The 20,280-nt window shown below is 39.3% G+C and overlaps 1 protein-coding gene across 1 annotated transcript; it reads right to left on the bottom strand.

Moving 5' to 3' along the window:
- Positions 1–15,744: 15,744 nt before the first annotated feature.
- On the bottom strand, positions 15,745–17,871 carry LOC145584169 (uncharacterized). The gene is made up of 3 exons (XM_081641081.1): positions 17,731–17,871; positions 16,844–16,947; positions 15,745–16,723 (listed from the first exon to the last, which is right to left on the bottom strand). The coding sequence occupies exons 1-3, from the start codon at positions 17,869–17,871 to the stop codon at positions 15,745–15,747; spliced, it is 1,224 nt and encodes a 407-aa protein (XP_081497207.1).
- Positions 17,872–20,280: the final 2,409 nt, after the last annotated feature.

Genomic DNA, 20,280 nt, shown 5'->3' with positions numbered 1-20,280 from the left:
AACTAGCCCCCCAAGTGAGGACACTAAAGCAGCAAATGTGCTCACTTAATCTTCCGACCAGCTTTGCGCTGCAGTTAATTTTGATGATGGGAGATATGTGTTGTGTTTCTATTTCGTATGTTTCTTGCACTTTGCCTAGCACTTTTGCGTGTGTGTTTGGCTAAGTTGACCTTGTCAGTTTCGATAGCAGACAAGGTCAACTTAAAAATGTGTAATAGGAGCGAAATCTGTTTTTCCCCCCAAGTGACCTTGTTTGCCGATAGCAGACAAGGTCAACTTAAAAATTTGTAATGGAAGCGAAAAAACTCCGTTTTTCCCCCCAAGTGACCTTGTTTGCCGAGAGCAAACAAAATCAACTTAAAAATTTGTACTGGGAGCGAAAAAACTACGTTATCCCCCCCAAGTGACCTTGTTTGCCGATAGTAGACAAGGTAAACTTTAAAATTTTTACTAGGAGCGAAAAAACTCCGTTTTCCCCCCCAAGTGACCTTGTTTGCTGATAGTAGACAAGGTCAACATTAAAATTTGTACTTGGAGCGAAAAAACTCCCGTTTTCCCCCCAAGTGACCTTATTTTTCGAAAGCAAACAAGTTCAACTTTAAAATTTGTACTGGGAGCAAAAAAACTTAGTTTTTCCCCCACGTGACCTTGTTTGTCTACAGCAGACAAGGTCAACTTTAAAATTTGTACTGGGAGCGAAAAAACTCCGTTTTCCCTCCCAAGTGACCTTGTTTGCCGATAGCAGACAAGGTCAACTTTAAAACTTATACTAGGAGCGAAAAAACTCCGTTCCCCCCCCCCCCCCCAAAGTGACCTTGTATGCCGATAGCAAACAAGGTCAACTTTAAAACTTATACTGGGAGCGAAAAAACTTCATTTTATCCCCCCAAGTGACCTTTTTTGCCGACAGCAGACCAGATCAACTTTAAAATGTGTACTGGGACCGAAAAAACTCTGATTTTACCACCCAAGTGACCTGGTTTGCCGATAGCAGACAAGGTCAACTTTAAAATTTGTACTGGGAGAGAAAAAACTCCATTTTCCCCCCAACTGACCTTGTTTCCCTATAGCAGACAAGGTCAACTTTAAAATTTATACTAGGTGCGAAAAAACTCCGTTTTTCCCTCACGTGACCTTGTTTGCCGATAGCAGGCAAGGTCAACTTTAAAATTTGTACTGGGAGCGAAAAAACTCCGTTTTCCCCCCTAAGTGACCAAGTATGCCGATAGCAGACTTGGTCAACTTTAAAACTTATACTGGGAGCGAAAAAACACCGTTTTTCCCCCAAGTGACCTTGTTTGCAAAAAGCAGACCAGGTCAACTTTAAAATCTGTACTAAGAGCGAAAAAACTCCGTTTATCCCCCCAAGTGTCTTTGTTTGCCGATAGCAGACCAGGTCAACTTAAAAATATGTATTAGGAGCGAAAAAACTCTGCTTTTCCCCCCAAGTGACCTTGTTTGCCGATAGCAAACAAGGTCGAATTTAAAATATGTACTGGGAGCGAAAAAAGTCCGTGTTCCCCCCACGTGACCTTGTTTGCCGATAGAAGACAAGGTCAACTTTAAAATTTGTACAGGGAGCGAAAAAAGTCCGTTTTCCCCCCAAGTGACCTTGTTTGTCGATAAGAGACAAGTTCAACTTTAAAATTTGTACTTGGAGCGAAAAAACTCCGTTTTTCCCCCCAAGTGACCTTGTTTGCAAATAGCAGACAACGTCAACTTTAAAAATTATACTGGGGGCGAAAAAACTCTGTTTTCCCCCCAAGTGACCTTGTTTGGCGATAGCAGACCAGGTCAACTTTAAAATTTGTACTAGGAGCGAAAAAACACCGTTTTTCCCCCCAAGTGACCTTGTTTGCCGATAGCAGACCAAGTAAACTTTAAAATTTGTACTAGGAGTGAAAAAACTCTGTTTATCCCCCCAAGTGACCTTGTTTGCCGATAGCAGACCAGGTCAACTTTAAAATTTGTAGTAGCAGCGAAAAAACTCCGTTTTCCCCCCAAGTGACCTTGTTTGCCGATAGCAAACAAGGTCAACTTTAAAATTTGTGCTAGGAGCAAAAAAAGTTTGTTTTCCCCCCAAGTGACCTTGTTTGCCGATAGCAGACAAAGTCAATTTTAAAATTTGTACTGGGAGCGAAAAAAGTCCATCTTTCCCCCCAAGTGACCTTGTTTGCCGATAAGAGACAAGTTCAACTTTAAAATTTGTACTGGGAGCGAAAAAACTCCATTTTTCCCCCAAGTGACCTTTTTTGCAAATAGCAGACAAGGTCAACTTTAAAAATTATACTAGGGGCGAAAAAACTCCATTATTCCCCCCAAGTGACCTTGTTTGCCGATAGCAGACAAGGTCAACTTTAAAATTTGTACTGGGAGAAAAAAAAAAGTTCGTTTTTCCCCCCAAGTGACCTTATTTGCCGATAGCAGACCAGGTCAACTTTAAAATTTGTATTAGGAGCGAAAAAACTCCGTTTTTCCCCCCAAATGACCTTGTTTGCCGATAGCAGACCAGGTCAACTTTAAAATTTGTACTAGGAGCGAAAAAACTCCGTTTATCCCCCCAAGTGATCTTGTTTACCGATAGCAGACCAGGTCAACTTTAAAATTTGTACTAGGAGTGAAAAAACTCCGTTTTTCCCCCCAAGTGACCTTGTTTGCCTATAGCAGACAAGGTCAATTTTAAAATTTGTACTGGGAGCGAAAAAAGTTCGTTTTTCCACCCAAGTGACCTTGTTTGCCGATAGCAGACAAGGTCAACTTTAAAATTTGTACTGGGAGCAAAAAAAGTCCGTTTGTGAGAAACTACCTAGTAAAAATAATGTTATAAGAAACTACCTCATAAGAGGTAAAATGTTGTTAGGTACTACCTTTGGCCGAATTTGTAACACCCCCAAATCTCGCTCTACGAAAATACTAGTATAATACGTATAATTATACCGTAGAGATAGACTTAGGCGTATTACCGCCGCGTGATTACGCAAGGCTACTCAACTTACTAACAAAATAATACTTTGCAGCGGAAACTTCAAAACTCTCCTTTATTAATAATAACTATGAATATAAACCAATGTTATGAGTACTCAAAAATAGATACAAAGACCACGATTCCTAACTTAGTGAAACCAAATCCCGGGACTCCAATGCATCAATTTATTCACTCCGCCTGAAATAACACTGCTTACCATCACGATAAACAGGGCGAACCAAAACAAATAAGAAATACGGGTTAGCAAAATGTGCTAAGTATGGTAAGTGCAAGATAATTAAACTTAATTTATTTGCAAACATGCTTTTGAAATCAATTCCAATAATTAAACCAGTAGTTCCAAAATTATGATTCAAAACCAATTCTCAATATTCAAATCCCAATAATCAATAAAACCAATTCCAATTATTTTAAAACCAATTAAACCAATTTAACCAATTCCTCTCCCAAGTGTGCACACCCCCCAAACTAGTCTCCTTATGTTACAAGGCTATTCTTGAGGAAAGACCCGGTCATACAAAGTCCAAGGCCTTATCAATATACCAAATCCGCATAGTGGGATTACTAACATGCTTATAAAGCATAAATAATAAATTTAATTCAATGATTCAATAAATCCTCTTTAAATCCAATAATTCTAACCTTTAATAATAATAATTCAAACCTTTTTTTTTTTTTTTTTTTTTTATAAATCCAACATGCTTTCAAAACCAATCCTTTTTAAACATGAATAATAAATTAATTATTTAAAACATGATATAAAATCAATACTCCAATCTAATTATTAAAACCAATCTTTTAAACATACTTTTATTTCATAAACCATAATTCAAGTCAATTTAATTCAATCACCAAAAAATCATTCAAACATGCTCATTCAAATCAATCGTTTTTTTTTTCAAGGTATCTAACCACCTAACGTACCTTGATTCTTGCTTAGCCAAAAACACCTCAAAAGAACTCTCAAGAATCTTGATCGAACACACCCTACAAATAAATATAACCTTTATCAATATAAGGTTAAAAAATAATCACAACAATGAAATTAAAAACCCCCCAACTATATGTACATGAACCTTTTAAATTAAAACAATATAAACATCATAAAAATCTGATTTTATATAATTAAAACTACTCATAATAATTTTATATTAATCTCCCATAATAATAATAATAATTGAATAAGAGAAAAGGTGAAGAAAAGATAAGAAACCAAGAAGAAGAGAAGAATTGGATTTTCGTTGGAAAGAATAGGCAGAACTTGCAGAGGCTATAACTCCTTCGATATAACTTCGAATTGGGTGATTCTTGAGCCTAACCTCAAGGATTTTTCGAGAGGAACAATCTTTTGTGAAACAAAAATACCCCAAAAACTGACCAGAAGTGCCCGAAAATTGGCTTCAAAAATAAACGGGATGATTTGTGTAAAAAGAGGAGAAGAAAAGAAGAGAATTGGTGTGAAGAATGTGAGAGGTATGGAGGGGTATTTATAGGCTAGCTCATGCAAGAATTATGGTAAGAGAATTTGGGAAGAATTATGGTAAGTAGGGTTTAAGGGATTATTGGAGAAGTGAGTAAAGATTTAAGGAAAGTTTTGATATTGAAGAGATTGTGTATAATTGAATATGGAAGGTATATTTGTCATGAAAAATATTAAGGAAATTGGAATTACTTGGGGAATAATTAAGAAGAATGAATGGAAAGGAAATATAATGATTGGATATCAAAAAGATGGAGAATTAGAATTAAGGAAAATAGGAGATTTTAAGGAGATAATTAAAAATACAAATTACCAAAATATTTTTCCCAAAATCTACATGGGATGGCCGAAATTTTTGAGCTTTCCTAAGCTCATATTTTCGGCCCTCCTATTTAGTACTTTAGGAAATTATTTTGCTAGTTTTAAGGAATTAAAATAATTGTGTAAATAATATTTATTGTAATAAATAATTAAATAATAAAATACCAAATATTCACCAAATAATTTAACTAATAAAATCAGATTTTCTCTTAGGAAAAGCCAAAATTTATTAGCCAAATAAATGGGATTTTCGGACTTATTAAAATAATAATAAAATATAGCTTTTGCCTTAATTAAAATATCCAAAATATATAAATAATCCGGTTTTTAAAATAGGATAAATGGATAATAAATCTTATCCAAAATAATAATTTGTTTTTAAAATACTTTTGGCGCCAAAATTCAAATATCGTTTTGGCTCCAAGATTTAAATAGTAAGTTAAATTACTAAAATACCCTTTTTAGAAAATAATAATTAATTAATTAATTAGGAAAATACGTATAAAAATACGGGGTATTACAGAATTTCACGATTAATTTAACTTTAAGGCATTGACCTACCTTAAAACACCCCCGAAGCCACCACAGAGGTTACTTTTCAAGGTGGTAAGGTTATTTTTGGGGTGGTTAGAAGATATTCCAAGTTGGTGAGAGTAGTTTAATTTCGTGATTCTGGGTGTTCATTTTTGGGGTTAGAGGTGGTGGTTTTGGAATTGGAGGGTTGGTTCGGCTTGGTGAATGCAATTTCAAGTAGGTTGTGTTGGTTTTGGGGTGAAAGCGGTGGTTTTATGTGTGTTTTTGGGGAGGGTCAATGGTGGATTTTCGGCGGAGGTAGTATTTTACAACAATTAACTTTTTATTAGGTAGTTTCTTACAACATTTTACCTTTTATTAGGTAGATTTTCACAATATTTTTTTTATTAGGTAATTTCTCGCAAAATCTGGGCTTTATTAGATAGTTTTTGACAAAAAAAATCCCCTTAAAATTGAACCAAACCAAGTGAAAGTTCAATTTTACTTGCTATCAAGTGGTATGAGAGATAAGAGCACAATCTCGTGATAAATCGATGCCACAATTGAGCTTTTGTCAACAAAAGTACTTTTTAGAGTAAAATATTGAATCGATGATATTCATTCGATGATGCTAATAATATAATTGAAGTATGAAGAATTCAACTAAGATTCTAATTTCTTTTCCAAATTTAGCCATTCTAATTTTTATTAAAAGGTTTATGCTTATTAGAATACCCTGTCATTCGAGGTATAATTGTGTTCCTGCTAAAATCCGACAACTCACGTCCGAGATCCAAGAACTCGTACCTGAGGTCCGTGAAGCTCCTATTGTCAGCCTAAGCACCTACACAAGAAACAAAGATCAGTTACCCCGGAGTAAATCCGGGGAAAACCACTCTGATGACAAATGCAGTAAGTGTTTAAGAGTAAAGAGATGATACGAAGAGAAAGAAGAAGAAGAGAGAGAGAGAGAGAGTAATAAATGGTGCCCTTGAATTAAGGGACTAACCTCATATTTATAGCAATTCCAATCGCCAGGTGGCTGCATGGCATGCAAACCACTTTATGCAAAGTGTCAAGCAGTTGATGCCACGTGCTGACTAGCGACAAGCCGACATGTGTACCCTTACACGTATTAGCCGATATTTTTGCCGGGTCTAAAGATCCGGACCCGTATTTACTTGTAATAATATAGATGTCGGCATTGGATACCATACCGGTATATCCCCATACAACTAGCCCCCCAAGTGAGGACACTAAAGCAGCAAATGTGCTCACTTAATCTTCCGACCAGCTTTGCGCTGCAGTTAATTTTGATGATGGGAGATATGTGTTGTGTTTCTATTTCGTATGTTTCTTGCACTTTGCCTAGCACTTTTGCGTGTGTGTTTGGCTAAGTTGACCTTGTCAGTTTCGATAGCAGACAAGGTCAACTTAAAAATGTGTAATAGGAGCGAAATCTGTTTTTCCCCCCAAGTGACCTTGTTTGCCGATAGCAGACAAGGTCAACTTAAAAATTTGTAATGGAAGCGAAAAAACTCCGTTTTTCCCCCCAAGTGACCTTGTTTGCCGAGAGCAAACAAAATCAACTTAAAAATTTGTACTGGGAGCGAAAAAACTACGTTATCCCCCCCAAGTGACCTTGTTTGCCGATAGTAGACAAGGTAAACTTTAAAATTTTTACTAGGAGCGAAAAAACTCCGTTTTCCCCCCCAAGTGACCTTGTTTGCTGATAGTAGACAAGGTCAACATTAAAATTTGTACTTGGAGCGAAAAAACTCCCGTTTTCCCCCCAAGTGACCTTATTTTTCGAAAGCAAACAAGTTCAACTTTAAAATTTGTACTGGGAGCAAAAAAACTTAGTTTTTCCCCCACGTGACCTTGTTTGTCTACAGCAGACAAGGTCAACTTTAAAATTTGTACTGGGAGCGAAAAAACTCCGTTTTCCCTCCCAAGTGACCTTGTTTGCCGATAGCAGACAAGGTCAACTTTAAAACTTATACTAGGAGCGAAAAAACTCCGTTCCCCCCCCCCAAAGTGACCTTGTATGCCGATAGCAAACAAGGTCAACTTTAAAACTTATACTGGGAGCGAAAAAACTTCATTTTATCCCCCCAAGTGACCTTTTTTGCCGACAGCAGACCAGATCAACTTTAAAATGTGTACTGGGACCGAAAAAACTCTGATTTTACCACCCAAGTGACCTGGTTTGCCGATAGCAGACAAGGTCAACTTTAAAATTTGTACTGGGAGAGAAAAAACTCCATTTTCCCCCCAACTGACCTTGTTTCCCTATAGCAGACAAGGTCAACTTTAAAATTTATACTAGGTGCGAAAAAACTCCGTTTTTCCCTCACGTGACCTTGTTTGCCGATAGCAGGCAAGGTCAACTTTAAAATTTGTACTGGGAGCGAAAAAACTCCGTTTTCCCCCCTAAGTGACCAAGTATGCCGATAGCAGACTTGGTCAACTTTAAAACTTATACTGGGAGCGAAAAAACACCGTTTTTCCCCCAAGTGACCTTGTTTGCAAAAAGCAGACCAGGTCAACTTTAAAATCTGTACTAAGAGCGAAAAAACTCCGTTTATCCCCCCAAGTGTCTTTGTTTGCCGATAGCAGACCAGGTCAACTTAAAAATATGTATTAGGAGCGAAAAAACTCTGCTATTCCCCCCAAGTGACCTTGTTTGCCGATAGCAAACAAGGTCGAATTTAAAATATGTACTGGGAGCGAAAAAAGTCCGTGTTCCCCCCACGTGACCTTGTTTGCCGATAGAAGACAAGGTCAACTTTAAAATTTGTACAGGGAGCGAAAAAAGTCCGTTTTCCCCCCAAGTGACCTTGTTTGTCGATAAGACACAAGTTCAACTTTAAAATTTGTACTTGGAGCGAAAAAACTCCGTTTTTCCCCCCAAGTGACCTTGTTTGCAAATAGCAGACAAGGTCAACTTTAAAAATTATACTGGGGGCGAAAAAACTCTGTTTTCCCCCCAAGTGACCTTGTTTGCCGATAGCAGCCCAGGTCAACTTTAAAATTTGTACTAGGAGCGAAAAAACACCGTTTTTCCCCCCAAGTGACCTTGTTTGCCGATAGCAGACCAAGTAAACTTTAAAATTTGTACTAGGAGTAAAAAAACTCTGTTTATCCCCCCAAGTGACCTTGTTTGCCGATAGCAAACCAGGTCAACTTTTAAATTTGTAGTAGGAGGGAAAAAACTCCGTTTTCCCCCCAAGTGACCTTGTTTGCCGATAGCAAACAAGGTCAACTTTAAAAATTGTACTAGGAGCAAAAAAAGTTTGTTTTCCCCCCAAGTGACCTTGTTTGCCGATAGCAGACAAAGTCAATTTTAAAATTTGTACTGGGAGCGAAAAAAGTCCGTCTTTCCCCCCAAGTGACCTTGTTTGCCGATAAGAGACAAGTTCAACTTTAAAATTTGTACTGGGAGCGAAAAAACTCCATTTTTCCCCCAAGTGACCTTTTTTGCAAATAGCAGACAAGGTCAACTTTAAAAATTATACTAGGGGCGAAAAAACTCCATTATTCCCCCCAAGTGACCTTGTTTGCCGATAGCAGACAAGGTCAACTTTAAAATTTGTACTGGGAGAAAAAAAAGTTTGTTTTTCCCCCCAAGTGACCCTATTTGCCGATAGCAGACCAGGTCAACTTTAAAATTTGTATTCGGAGCGAAAAAACTCCGTTTTCCCCCCAAATGACCTTGTTTGCCGATAGCAGACCAGGTCAACTTTAAAATTTGTACTAGGAGCGAAAAAACTCCGTTTATCCCCCCAAGTGATCTTGTTTACCGATAGCAGACCAGGTCAACTTTAAAATTTGTACTAGGAGTGAAAAAACTCCGTTTTTCCCCCCAAGTGACCTTGTTTGCCTATAGCAGACAAGGTCAATTTTAAAATTTGTACTGGGAGCGAAAAAAGTTCGTTTTTCCACCCAAGTGACCTTGTTTGCCGATAGCAGACAAGGTCAACTTTAAAATTTGTACTGGGAGCAAAAAAAGTCCGTTTTTACCACCCAAGTGACCTGGTTTGCCGATAGCAGACAAGGTCAACCTTAAAATTTGTACTAGGAGCGAAAAAACTCCATTTCCCCCCCCCCCAAGTGACCTTGTTTCCCGATAGCAGACAAGGTCAACTTTAAAATTTATACTAGGTGCGAAAAAACTCCGTTTTTCCCCCACGTGACCTTGTTTGCCGATAGCAGGCGGGGTCAACTTTTAAATTTGTACTAGGAGCGAAAAAACTCCGTTTTCCCCCCCAAGTGACCTAGTATGCCGATAGCAGATAAGGTCAACTTTAAAACTTATACTGGGAGCTAAAAAATACTGTTATTCCCCCAAGTGACCTTGTTTGCCAATTGCAGACCAGGTCAACTTTAAAATTTGTACTGGGAGCGAAAAAACTCCGTTTATCCCCCCAAGTATCCTTGTTTGCCGATAGCAGACCAGGTCAACTTTAAAATTTGTATTGGTAGCGAAAAAACTCTGTTTTTCCCCCCAAGTGACCTTGTTTGCCGATAGCAAACAAGGCCAACTTTAAAATTTGTGCTGGGAGCGAAAAAAGTCCGTTTTCCCCCCAAGTGACCTTGTTTGCCGATAGAAGACAAGGTCAATTTAAAATTTGTACAGGGAGCGAAAATAGTCCGTTTTCCCCCCCAAGTGACCTTGTTTGCCAGTAGCAGACAAGGTCAACTTTAAAATTGGTACTGGGAGCTAAAAAACTCAATTTTTCCCTCCAAGTGACCTTATTTTCCGATAGCAGACAAGGTCAACTTTAAAATTTTTATTTTGAGCGAAAAAACTCCATTTTTCCCTCCAAGTGACCTTGTTTCCCGATAGTAGACAAGGTCATCTTTAAAATTTGTACTCGGAGCGAAAAAACACCATTTTTCCCCCCAAGTGACCTTTTTTGCCGATAGCAGACAAGGTCAACTTTAAAGAGTGGTCAGTGGAATATGGTTGGTTCCGATAGCTTGTAGTTGTATTGTTTTTTTTTTTTTTTTTTTTTTTTTTTTTTATATTTTAGTATTGTGATTTTTCAGGTTTTAGGCGGGAATTTTATTGGGCTTAGGACATATGTCGTTCATCCATTTAAGTCTTTTTAAATTACGCTAGATTTGCGTCCGTTGGATTTCTAAACCGCCCATCACATCAACTGTCCTTTCATCTAGCCTATTTAAATAGAGCTTCGCCTATTTCCCCGTCATTTTCAATTTCCTTAATTTTTTCTCTCAATTTTTTTCGGTTCTTTGTGCTTTCTTAACAAGTAACTTACATCCCTTTTCTGCTCTTTGGAGATTAAGTAAACCTCATACCTTCTTGCGACATCGTGCTATTGGAAGAGCGTCAACATAAATCGTGTTTCTTGGGACTTTTTCTGAGGTATTTACGAACCCTAACTTTAATTTTGCATGCTTTCTATTTTCGCAATTTTTGGATTGTTTGCGTTTGTAATGTCTTAAAATAGCATTGAAGAAGAACAACCTAGCCTCAGTACTGTTAGACGTCGCCTTATTAGACAATCTTTGGGTAAAGATATCGGTAAATCTCAATGGAATTTGTCTTCCTTATCTGATAACATTGACGACCCATTTCAGCCTCTAACAGTCGAAGAGCAACGGCGTGCGTTTATACGCCACAAGGTAATTGCTGACCGTGAAAGAGCTTTTTGTCCTAATAACCCCGACATTCCAGACGATACCGAGATCCTTAATATCGAGCCTGTTAGTGTCCGTTATCATTTACACGACTTTTTTGAAAGGTGTCATATTGACGAATACGGTTCTAACATTGGTAATATAAGTGTTAACACTACTACTTCAATGCTGAGAACCAAACAAACCAGTTACCAGCCTGAGGTTGCAGCTAAGGCTGCTTTTGAGAAGGTTGAATCTAGCAAGAGACCTGGGCAAGGCTAGGTGGTGAGTTCTGATATCTCTGAGTCTGATGGTGCGGAGGCCCCTCTAAACCAAGGGGAACAGCAGGCTTCTCCCGTTCATGAGTCGGCCGTCAACTATGTTCTTGGTGTTGAGGAAGAGGTTGACCAGGGGGAGAGTGTAAATGCCGAGAGTAGGGATAACGTTATCCTCCTGATGGCGGAGGTCACCCAGGAAGAAAGCCTGGATGAGGAGTACAACTCTGAAACTGACGATGCTGATTATCGGCAGCCTCTTGTACTGCCAGCTGATAGCAAGGTTGTCAAAGCAAAAATAAGCGATATTTTTCGCAAGACTGCTCTAGAAAAAGACTACTGCCGTCGTGCTAAACGCTTTTATGGGCTGCTTGATGGGTATGAGCTAACCCATCCTCCCTCCAATTATTAAGTATTAGATTGCCCTGCTGGTCATGTTGCGATTTACGCCAAACATTTTGATTTCGGCTTACGCTTTCCTCTGCATCCCTTTGTTGAAAAGGTTCTAAGAGCTTGGAATGTATGTTTAGTGAAGTTAACCCCTCCCACTATTTGTGCCGTCATTGCCCTTGTATGGGTCATGTTATATCGGAACTTTCAACTAACCCTTAATGCTTTTCGAAGGCTACTATCTTTAAAGAGAGACGGTCAATCTGAGGGGTGGTGGTCTTTGTATACTACTGCTCGTAAATATACAGTGCATCCTAAACTGTCCAGCTGTAAAGGCTGGATCGCCTGGATGGATAAGTTTTTCTTCATGTACGTCCTTGAAAATTTTCCAATCAGGAGAACATTTTTTTGGCCTCACCCCCGATTTGGGACTATTTCTAAGAGAGATCTCGACAAGAAAGAACGTAGGGCTGTTAATTACTTTGACATTGTGGAGTCTGATGATGGTAACGGTAAAGTCCGTCTCGCTCCTAAGGTGTGGGTGCCGAATGTAGGTTATATTCTCGGCAACGTTCCCTTATCTCATGTCGGACTTTGCTGGACCGATAGTTATGGTATTAATTTATCCTTTTCAACAATTTTTGTATGCGTCTTCGTACTAACGTATTTTTATGTACCTCTCTTTTCTTTTTTTTTTTTAAAAAAAAAAAAAAAAAAAAAAAAAATTTACTTCAAGTGATTCACATTTGCTTACCCCTTTTTTTTTATTTATCTCAAGTGTTGATAAGTTAGACAACAAGAAGCTTGGGTTGTCACCTGACAGAAAGAGAGTTTTAAGGGGTTGCCCAAGGCTCCTAAACCCAGTTACGACACTCTCGCCACTTACTGTAGTCGTTCCTCACCTCCAACCCTAAATGAAAAGCCGAAGAGATGGCAAACGAGAATTCTAGGAAAAAAAGACTGGTATCCCTTGCCAATCGGCGTAGAGGTGCTACCGGGGCTAGCAACTTGAGGCAAATTGATGATAGGCCTCCAAAGAAGTCTCGGGGTGCCGAGACTCGGCCAAATCTGCCATCTCCAAAGCAACCTGATGCTCAGGACAAAGCAGTTGACCCTTCCACCGTGTCAACTAAGAAGACTGTGTCAGACGGTGTTACGATTGAAGATATAACGGAGTCTCCTTCTCCACCTCATCCTAATGCTGCCACTCATCCTGAAATTCAAGTTAGGGCTGCTGCTCTTGGTGGTTTTGATGTGAGTGCTCCCGGCCTCATATACCAGTCTAATCAATGGGTTGAACGTCTAGACAGCAAGCTTCCTGATGAGGTTATTAGGAAGTTTTCTATTCCTAAAGGCCACTCAGGGAATCGATGGCAGCCTGAGTTAGATGTATGCCGAAATGAATCAATGTTCGCCGACGACCCAATGCGGGGAGGGAACCTCGGGTATCAGCTCTTGTGTAACTTGGCCCCTCCTATGGATAAGCCAGCTAGTCTTGTCGGCCCCATTGCTGCTTAGCATATGCATGATCTGATGAAGGTATTTCTCTCTATATCATACGTTTGTATATATTGTTTCATTATTTATATTATCATTATATATTATATTTATTTTATGCCAATATACTTTTTAATCTTCAAGTCATTTTATCTTATTGTAGGCCGTAATGTCCGGTACAAAACTTTTTGAGATGTACCGATATTACCAAGAGCAACATCATCTAGCCGTTGTAACTCAAGAATCTCTAAAAACGGCTCTTGAAAATGCCGAAAAAGTTCTTACCGGAATCAAAGAGAAAAAGAAAAAGGATGATGAAGAGTTAAAGGCTCTGAAGGAAAAAGTCAGCATGCTTGAAGCGGCCGAAAACGAAGTTGAGCTTCTCAAAACCCAACTAGCTGAGAAAAACAAGGCTATTGAGCGTTTTCCTGCTCTTGAGAAGAATCTCGCCGATGCCAAGGCCTCTATCAACCATCTGGAGGAGAAGGTTCAGAAAATGGAGGCCGACAAACCTGGTATTCGGAAAAGAGATGTTAGCCAATACTTAACCTCTAAAGAAGTCACTAACAAGCTTTAGGACCGCTTTGATGGAGGATGGACTGCTGCTCAAAGGTGTGTTTTCCAGGTTGCCGGTTGGAAGAAAGCTTTTAAAAATGAAGCCCACAAGATTCCTACTGGTTTTGAGCAACAAAAGTTTGCTGACCAGGATCTTCTCAATGATGTGCCTATTGGATATGACGACCCTTCAGACCCCAACATTCTAAACTCTCCTGAGCCTGAAAATTTACAAGCTTGAAGGGGCGGGCAGTCATCACCGATATCATCTTGCGGTTCTTGCATGATTGGGCCTTATCTGCCATGATTTTTAATTTAGAACTTTTGTTTTCGCGTAACTCTATAATGTTTTGACAATGCTGTTTTAGCGGTATATACCCTTTTGTGGTGATGCATGTCGATTGCTATTCTTAACGTTTCTGCTTCCGCAAAAACTTATCTTACCTTTCTACTATTTTGAATGCTACAAAAACTCGTTTTGTATTACCTTCCTATATGTTTATCTTATTTTCGTAAGGCATTCTGCAATGATTTATATGCAGTTATCTGTAAGTGAACATAAATAACATAAAAAAAATCTTAAGATTCATAAAAACAATCTTAATAGTTATCATATCTCTTGCCTCCGTAGTGCATGTATCTGTATTACAGATATGTGCGCTAGGGATTTTGGTTATGGCATTATGTAAGATTCTCAAATTGAATTGCTTACAGCCATTGTTTTAGAGTATAATATTGGTCACTTACTGCACCACTTTTTATGGCCAGTTAAGTACCTTTTTCGGCGATCATTAACATGGCTATGCCTCTAGTCGGCATATATCATGAATTTATTTTGCCGGTATTATATTTTGAACCAGCAACCTCGCGAGTTAATGAGTACAACTAATCAGGTTCCAAGTGCATTTACTTCGCGAAAGCAATTTTAAGTTGTCCATCCCATTTAACGATGGTTTGTTAAATGGAGGACGCTTTCTATACAAGTGTAGCAAAAGTTGTCTTCCTTTTTCTATTTAACAACGACATCAGATTCAAATTTACTTATCAGACATCGAATACATACTTACATAGCAAAAGGAAATGTACTGCATTCATTCGTACATAATATTTCTTAAGCACTGTTGCATTCCAGACATTTTTTAGTAGTTTTCCATCCGTTGTTTCCAAGTAATATGACCCTTGCATTACTGTATCTCTGATCCAATATGGACCTTCCCAGTTTGCCGATAACTTTCCATCCACATTTCCCTTTCATGTTGTTGTCGTCCTACGCAATACCAAATCTCCTGCACAGAGGACAATAGTTGACTTTTTTACTATAAGCCGTGGACATTCTGTCTTTATAAGCTGCCGATTTAACTGCAGCCCTTTCTCGCAGCTCTGGTAGGAAATATAGTTGTTGCCTCAGGATTAGATCATTCTGTTCTTCATAGTAATGTTGAATTCTGAACTTCGGCAACCCCACCTCTGCCGGTATCACAGCTTCTGTCCCAAACACGAGGTTAAAGGGTGATTCACCTGTTGCTTCTCTGATTGTTGTTCTATTAGCCCATAGTATCTCAGGTATGAGATCAACCCATAACCCTTTTGCATCTTCTATTTTCTTTTTTATTGTCGTTATGATCTGCTTATTTGCTACTTCTGCTTGGCCGTTTGATTGTGGATGACATACCGCGGCATATGCAAATTTAACCCTGTACAGGGCTAGGACTTCCTTTACCAGCTTGCAATCAAACTGAGATTGGCAACCCAACCCTTGTGAAGATATTTTTCCAAATGAACTTCTTCACCTCAGATGCAGATATCTTTGATACCGGTTCAGCCTCTATCCACTTTGTGAAGTAGTCAATGCCAACTAATAGAAATTTCCTTCCACCTGTTGCTAATGGAAATGGCCCTACTATATCCATTCCCCATTGTGCAAATGAAACTGGATTAAGTATCGGCATTAAGTCATTCGGAGGGAGATTGATTGCTGGGGCAAACTTTTGGCATTTCTCGCACCTTTTCACATACTGCATGGTATCCTCGTTCATTATCGGCCAATAGTATCCTCTTCTCATTGCTTCTCGGGACAAAGCTCAAGCCCCGAGATGATTTCTGCAAGTTCCTTCATGTATTTCCTCAATAAGTCTCGCAGATTCGTAATCGGTTATGCATCTCTGCAGAGGGAGTGAGAATCCTCGTTTATACAACTGCCCCTGATGACTAATAAACCATACGCTATCTTTTCTTAACTTTCTCGATTCACCCTTATCAAGCGGCAATGCCCCGTAAAGGAGGTACCCCAGTATCTTATCATACCACTGACTGCCATTATTAACACAAAGAACCTTCTCCGAAGTTTCATCTAGACTTTTCTGCTTTAAGACTTCCACTATTACCGTTCTTTCTAGATCATTGAAGCTCGAACTAGCTAACCTTGCCAAGGCATCAACTTGTGCATTCTGTGCTCTCAGGACCAACTGTACCTCAAAATGTTGTAGTTGTGCCGTTAACTGATTGATCTTTTCAAGGTACTTTATCATTGCCGGCTCTCGTACTTCATAATCTCCACTAAATTGGCTTGACACCAGCTGGGAATCGGTTTTAAGGATCAAGTGTTTGGCTTCTTCCGCTATGGATAGCTGGATTTTAGCTATGGCTGCCTCATACTCCGCTTCAATATTGGTAGCCTTGAATTTGAACTTCAGGGCATACTCAAAGATCCCACCATCTGGTGCTCTTATCACAATACCGGCTCCAAACCCAGTTGATGTCGCTGAGCCATCCACTGACACGTGCCATGTCCCTAGCTCTTCCTCCTCATCATTATAGGAAGTCTCCACAATGAAATCCGATAAATCCTGCGACTTAATTGATACCCTGGGTTTGTAGTGTAGCTCATACTTTGATAGCTCAACTGCCCATTTCAGCAATCGGCCCGATGTATCCATCTTTTGCAATGACTTTTCAAGCGGATGGTTGGTAAGTATCTCTATCGGATGAGCATCAAAATAAGGTCGCAGTTTTCTTGCCGCGATTACCACAACAAGTGCCATTTTTTCTATCACCGGATATCTGCATTCAGCAGCGTTCAAAACATGACTAACAAAGTATACCGGCATCTGCTGTTTTTTCCTTTCTACTAGTAACACTGCAGCCACTGTTTTCGGTGAGGCTGAAATGTACAATTATAACTGCTCACCCCGTTTTGGTCTTGTAACCGTCAGTAGAGTTCTCAAATGCTTTCTCACCACTTCTAAAGCCTCAACTTGATCTTTTCCCCATTCAAAAGTTTTATTCTGCCGTAGAACCACAAAAAATGGGAGCGCTTTGTCAGCAGACTTGCTAATAAACCGAGTCAGTTATGCCATTCTTCTTGTAAGCCTCTGTATATCATGAATTATTTTTGGCTGCTTCATTTCAAGAATTGCATTCACCTTGTCAAGGTTTGCATTAATGCCTCGCTCACTCACCATGAACCCTAAAAACTTCCCTGACCGGACCCCAAAGATACACTTCTCTGGGTTCAAATTCATCTAGCACTGCCGTAAGGTATCAAATGTTTCTTTCAGGTCATCTATGTGATCTTTTTTTAGCTTGCTCTTCACAATTGTATCATCCACACACACCTCTACATTCCGCCCCTTCTACTTTTCAAAGATTTTATCAACCATCTTCTAGTAAGTCGCCCTACATTCTTTAACCCAAACGACATTGCCTTGTAACAATAGACTCCCGCATCCGTTATGAATGTCGTTTTTCCCCTGTCTGACTTATGAAGGCTCACTTGATGATATCCCGAAAATGCATCCAAAAAACTAAGCATTGCATGGCCATATGTAGAGTATACCAACCTATCTATCCGGGGTAAAGGATAACAATCCTTGGGACATGCTTTGTTCAGATCTGTGAAGTCCACGCACATTCGCCACTTTCCTATCGGCTTTCTCACCATTACAACATTCGCTCTACCATTTTGGGTACGTGCACGGCTCTATGAATCTTGCCGTTAGGAGATTATTGATTTCGGCTTGGATTGCTTCAATCTTCTCTGTTGAGAAATTGCACTTCTTTTGCCTTACCGGCCTGAATTTTCTATCAACGTTCAACTTATGCACAATTACATCGGGATGTATCCCAAGCATTTCATCTGCCGAGAAAGTGAACACATCCGCATTTTCCCGTAACAAGCTAATCAGATGATATCTCATATCAACATCCATATTTGCCCCAACCTTCAATGTTCGGTTTGGATCACCTGGCTGAAGCTCAATCTGCACCGTTTCTCCTCCTAGTGATGGCCTTAGAACTGTTTGGCCTCATATCAAAGTTCTCCATTGACAAATCCTGTACTGACGGCTCTCTATCCCTCTTTGGGCTATTTTCTATCGGGCCTTCTTGTACTGGATTTTTCAAGGCTGTTACATAGCAAGATTTCGCCATCACTTGTCCCCCGTGCACTTTCTCTACCTTTCCCAGATTTGACACGTAAGCAATGGTCAAGTGGTAGGTTGACCCTACTGCTTGCACATCATGAATTATCGGCCTACCGATAATGGCGTTGTACACTAATGGCACATCGATCACAAAGAATTCTGCCATCACATCTCTTGCTGTCGGCCCGTCACCAAACCGCACCGGTAAGACAATACTACCCTCCAGTCTCACCATCGAACCATTAAACCCAATCACTGGGAAAGATACCGGCGTAAGATATTGCCTTCCAATCATCATTTCATTAAAAGCTTGGGTATACAGAACATTTGCCGAGCTGCCTCCATCTACCAAGACTTGCTTGATGTTAACCACGTTAATCATTGTTATCAATACCAAAGGGTCATCATGGGGGAAAACAATTCCCCTCGCATCTTCCTTAGTGAACGTCACGTCAGGTATATTTGCAGGTCGTGGGCGACTATCAGCATCTATGGCATTGATTATATGCCGGTGCTCCGATAGGTGTTTTCTGGCCCCACTTATCGTTCCCCCATGCACCAGTCCCCCGATTATTACATCAATCTTTTTTCCTACCGACAGTGGTGGCAAGCCCCCATCCCCTTGTCGGCTTATTCCAGCCTGCAGCCTCTCGGGCCTTGCTTCCAACTGTTGACGCTCCGACTGCCGATACAGAGGTGGTTGACTTCCCCCCGTATGCAGTCGGTATTGAGTCAAGTGCCCCTTCGTTATCAGCTCTTCAATGTTATCCTTTAACTGCGTACACTCCTCATTATAATGCCCTACATCTCGATGAACATGCAGTACTTCTTAACATCTCTTCCCCTTGCTTTCATTGGTACCGCCCTCGTCCACCCTTCTTTGTTCTGATTCACTGAATATATGGCAGCTCTGGGCATATTCAGTGGAGTATATATACTTGTAGATACCTAACCGTGTCTCCCCAAAACCAAACCCAGTGATGAGTACCTTTCACGTCATTTGATTATCGAACGAAGTGAAGTGTGGAAAATCTTGTGATGCGGTCGTTTTAATAAAATATCTTTCTTTCTGTTTTCGAAAATAAACTTTATATATTGAAAATGTCCAATCTAATTTAGTTTGGTCCATGATAAGGGTCCAATAATAGTGTAGTTGGATTGGGTTTGAAAAGAGATTTCCAACGATATATTATAAGCCCAATTCCGATGAATAATGAGGAAGTGATGGCCAAAATACTAAATTGGGTTTGAAATGGATTTATGGCCCAATGATCTAGTGGAGAACCCATTAATTAATATTCCTAAAGTTATTAGGATTGATTTTAATCTTCTAGAATAATCTAGAAGGTTATTTTGAGTTCAAATGAGATTAGGATTAATAATTACATCTTTTGTGAAAAAAAGAATTCTATTTAGATTAAAACAAGTGTGTTTAAAAAGATTAAATCTGATTTTCAAAGATAAGTGCGGACGTTGTTAATCGAATTTAATTAGATTAAGGATTCCGTACATGTTTTTAGAAAATGCGTGAATCAGCGCGGAACGACAAAGCTGGCGCTGAACGACAAGCCTGTACACAGCGACAGGTCTGTCGCATCGCGCTGGACTCTGTCGTTCTGAGACAAAGGCAATTTTACTCCTAATAGGATTCAGTCTTTTTCTAATCGTTTCCGGGTTATTTTCTCTAAAAATAGGGTCGTATTTCCCCGTTTTTTATTCACAAACACTCATCAACAATCATCTTTTCTCTTCTCTTTCTTAAGCTAGAAGCTTATTCTTTCTCCCTCTTTCTAGCCTTGCCTTTTCAAATAAAAATACCGCGTTCACAAGTTCTAGACACACCTAGCCAAGCTCGAAGTTGCCTTCGCCCTAGACGTGAAAGGTTGATAATTTCTTAGGGTTTGGTCCCAAATCCCTATTTCAATTATTTAAATTAATTGTTTGATTTAATATTTTCCTTGAAGTTACTAACGTGTGTATTATTTTGATAGAAAGAGATACAAGGCAATAAGGTAAGTTGTTTCATTATTCTATTTCTTTAGAAAGCATGTTTATATTATTTTAATTCCTAGTATCATGTTAGGATGCTTTTATTGCTTTCTAGTATCATGTTTAGGTTTCTTCCTATTTCTTCTATCATGTTAGTATCATATTAGGGATAAAGATTTGATTTTATTGTTTAGTGACATGCTAAGA

Source organism: Chenopodium album, chromosome 16 (assembly GCF_948465745.1).
Source record: "Chenopodium album chromosome 16, dcCheAlbu1.1, whole genome shotgun sequence".
NCBI lineage: Eukaryota > Viridiplantae > Streptophyta > Magnoliopsida > Caryophyllales > Amaranthaceae > Chenopodium > Chenopodium album.
This window is presented reverse-complemented; position numbering and strand designations above follow the sequence as displayed.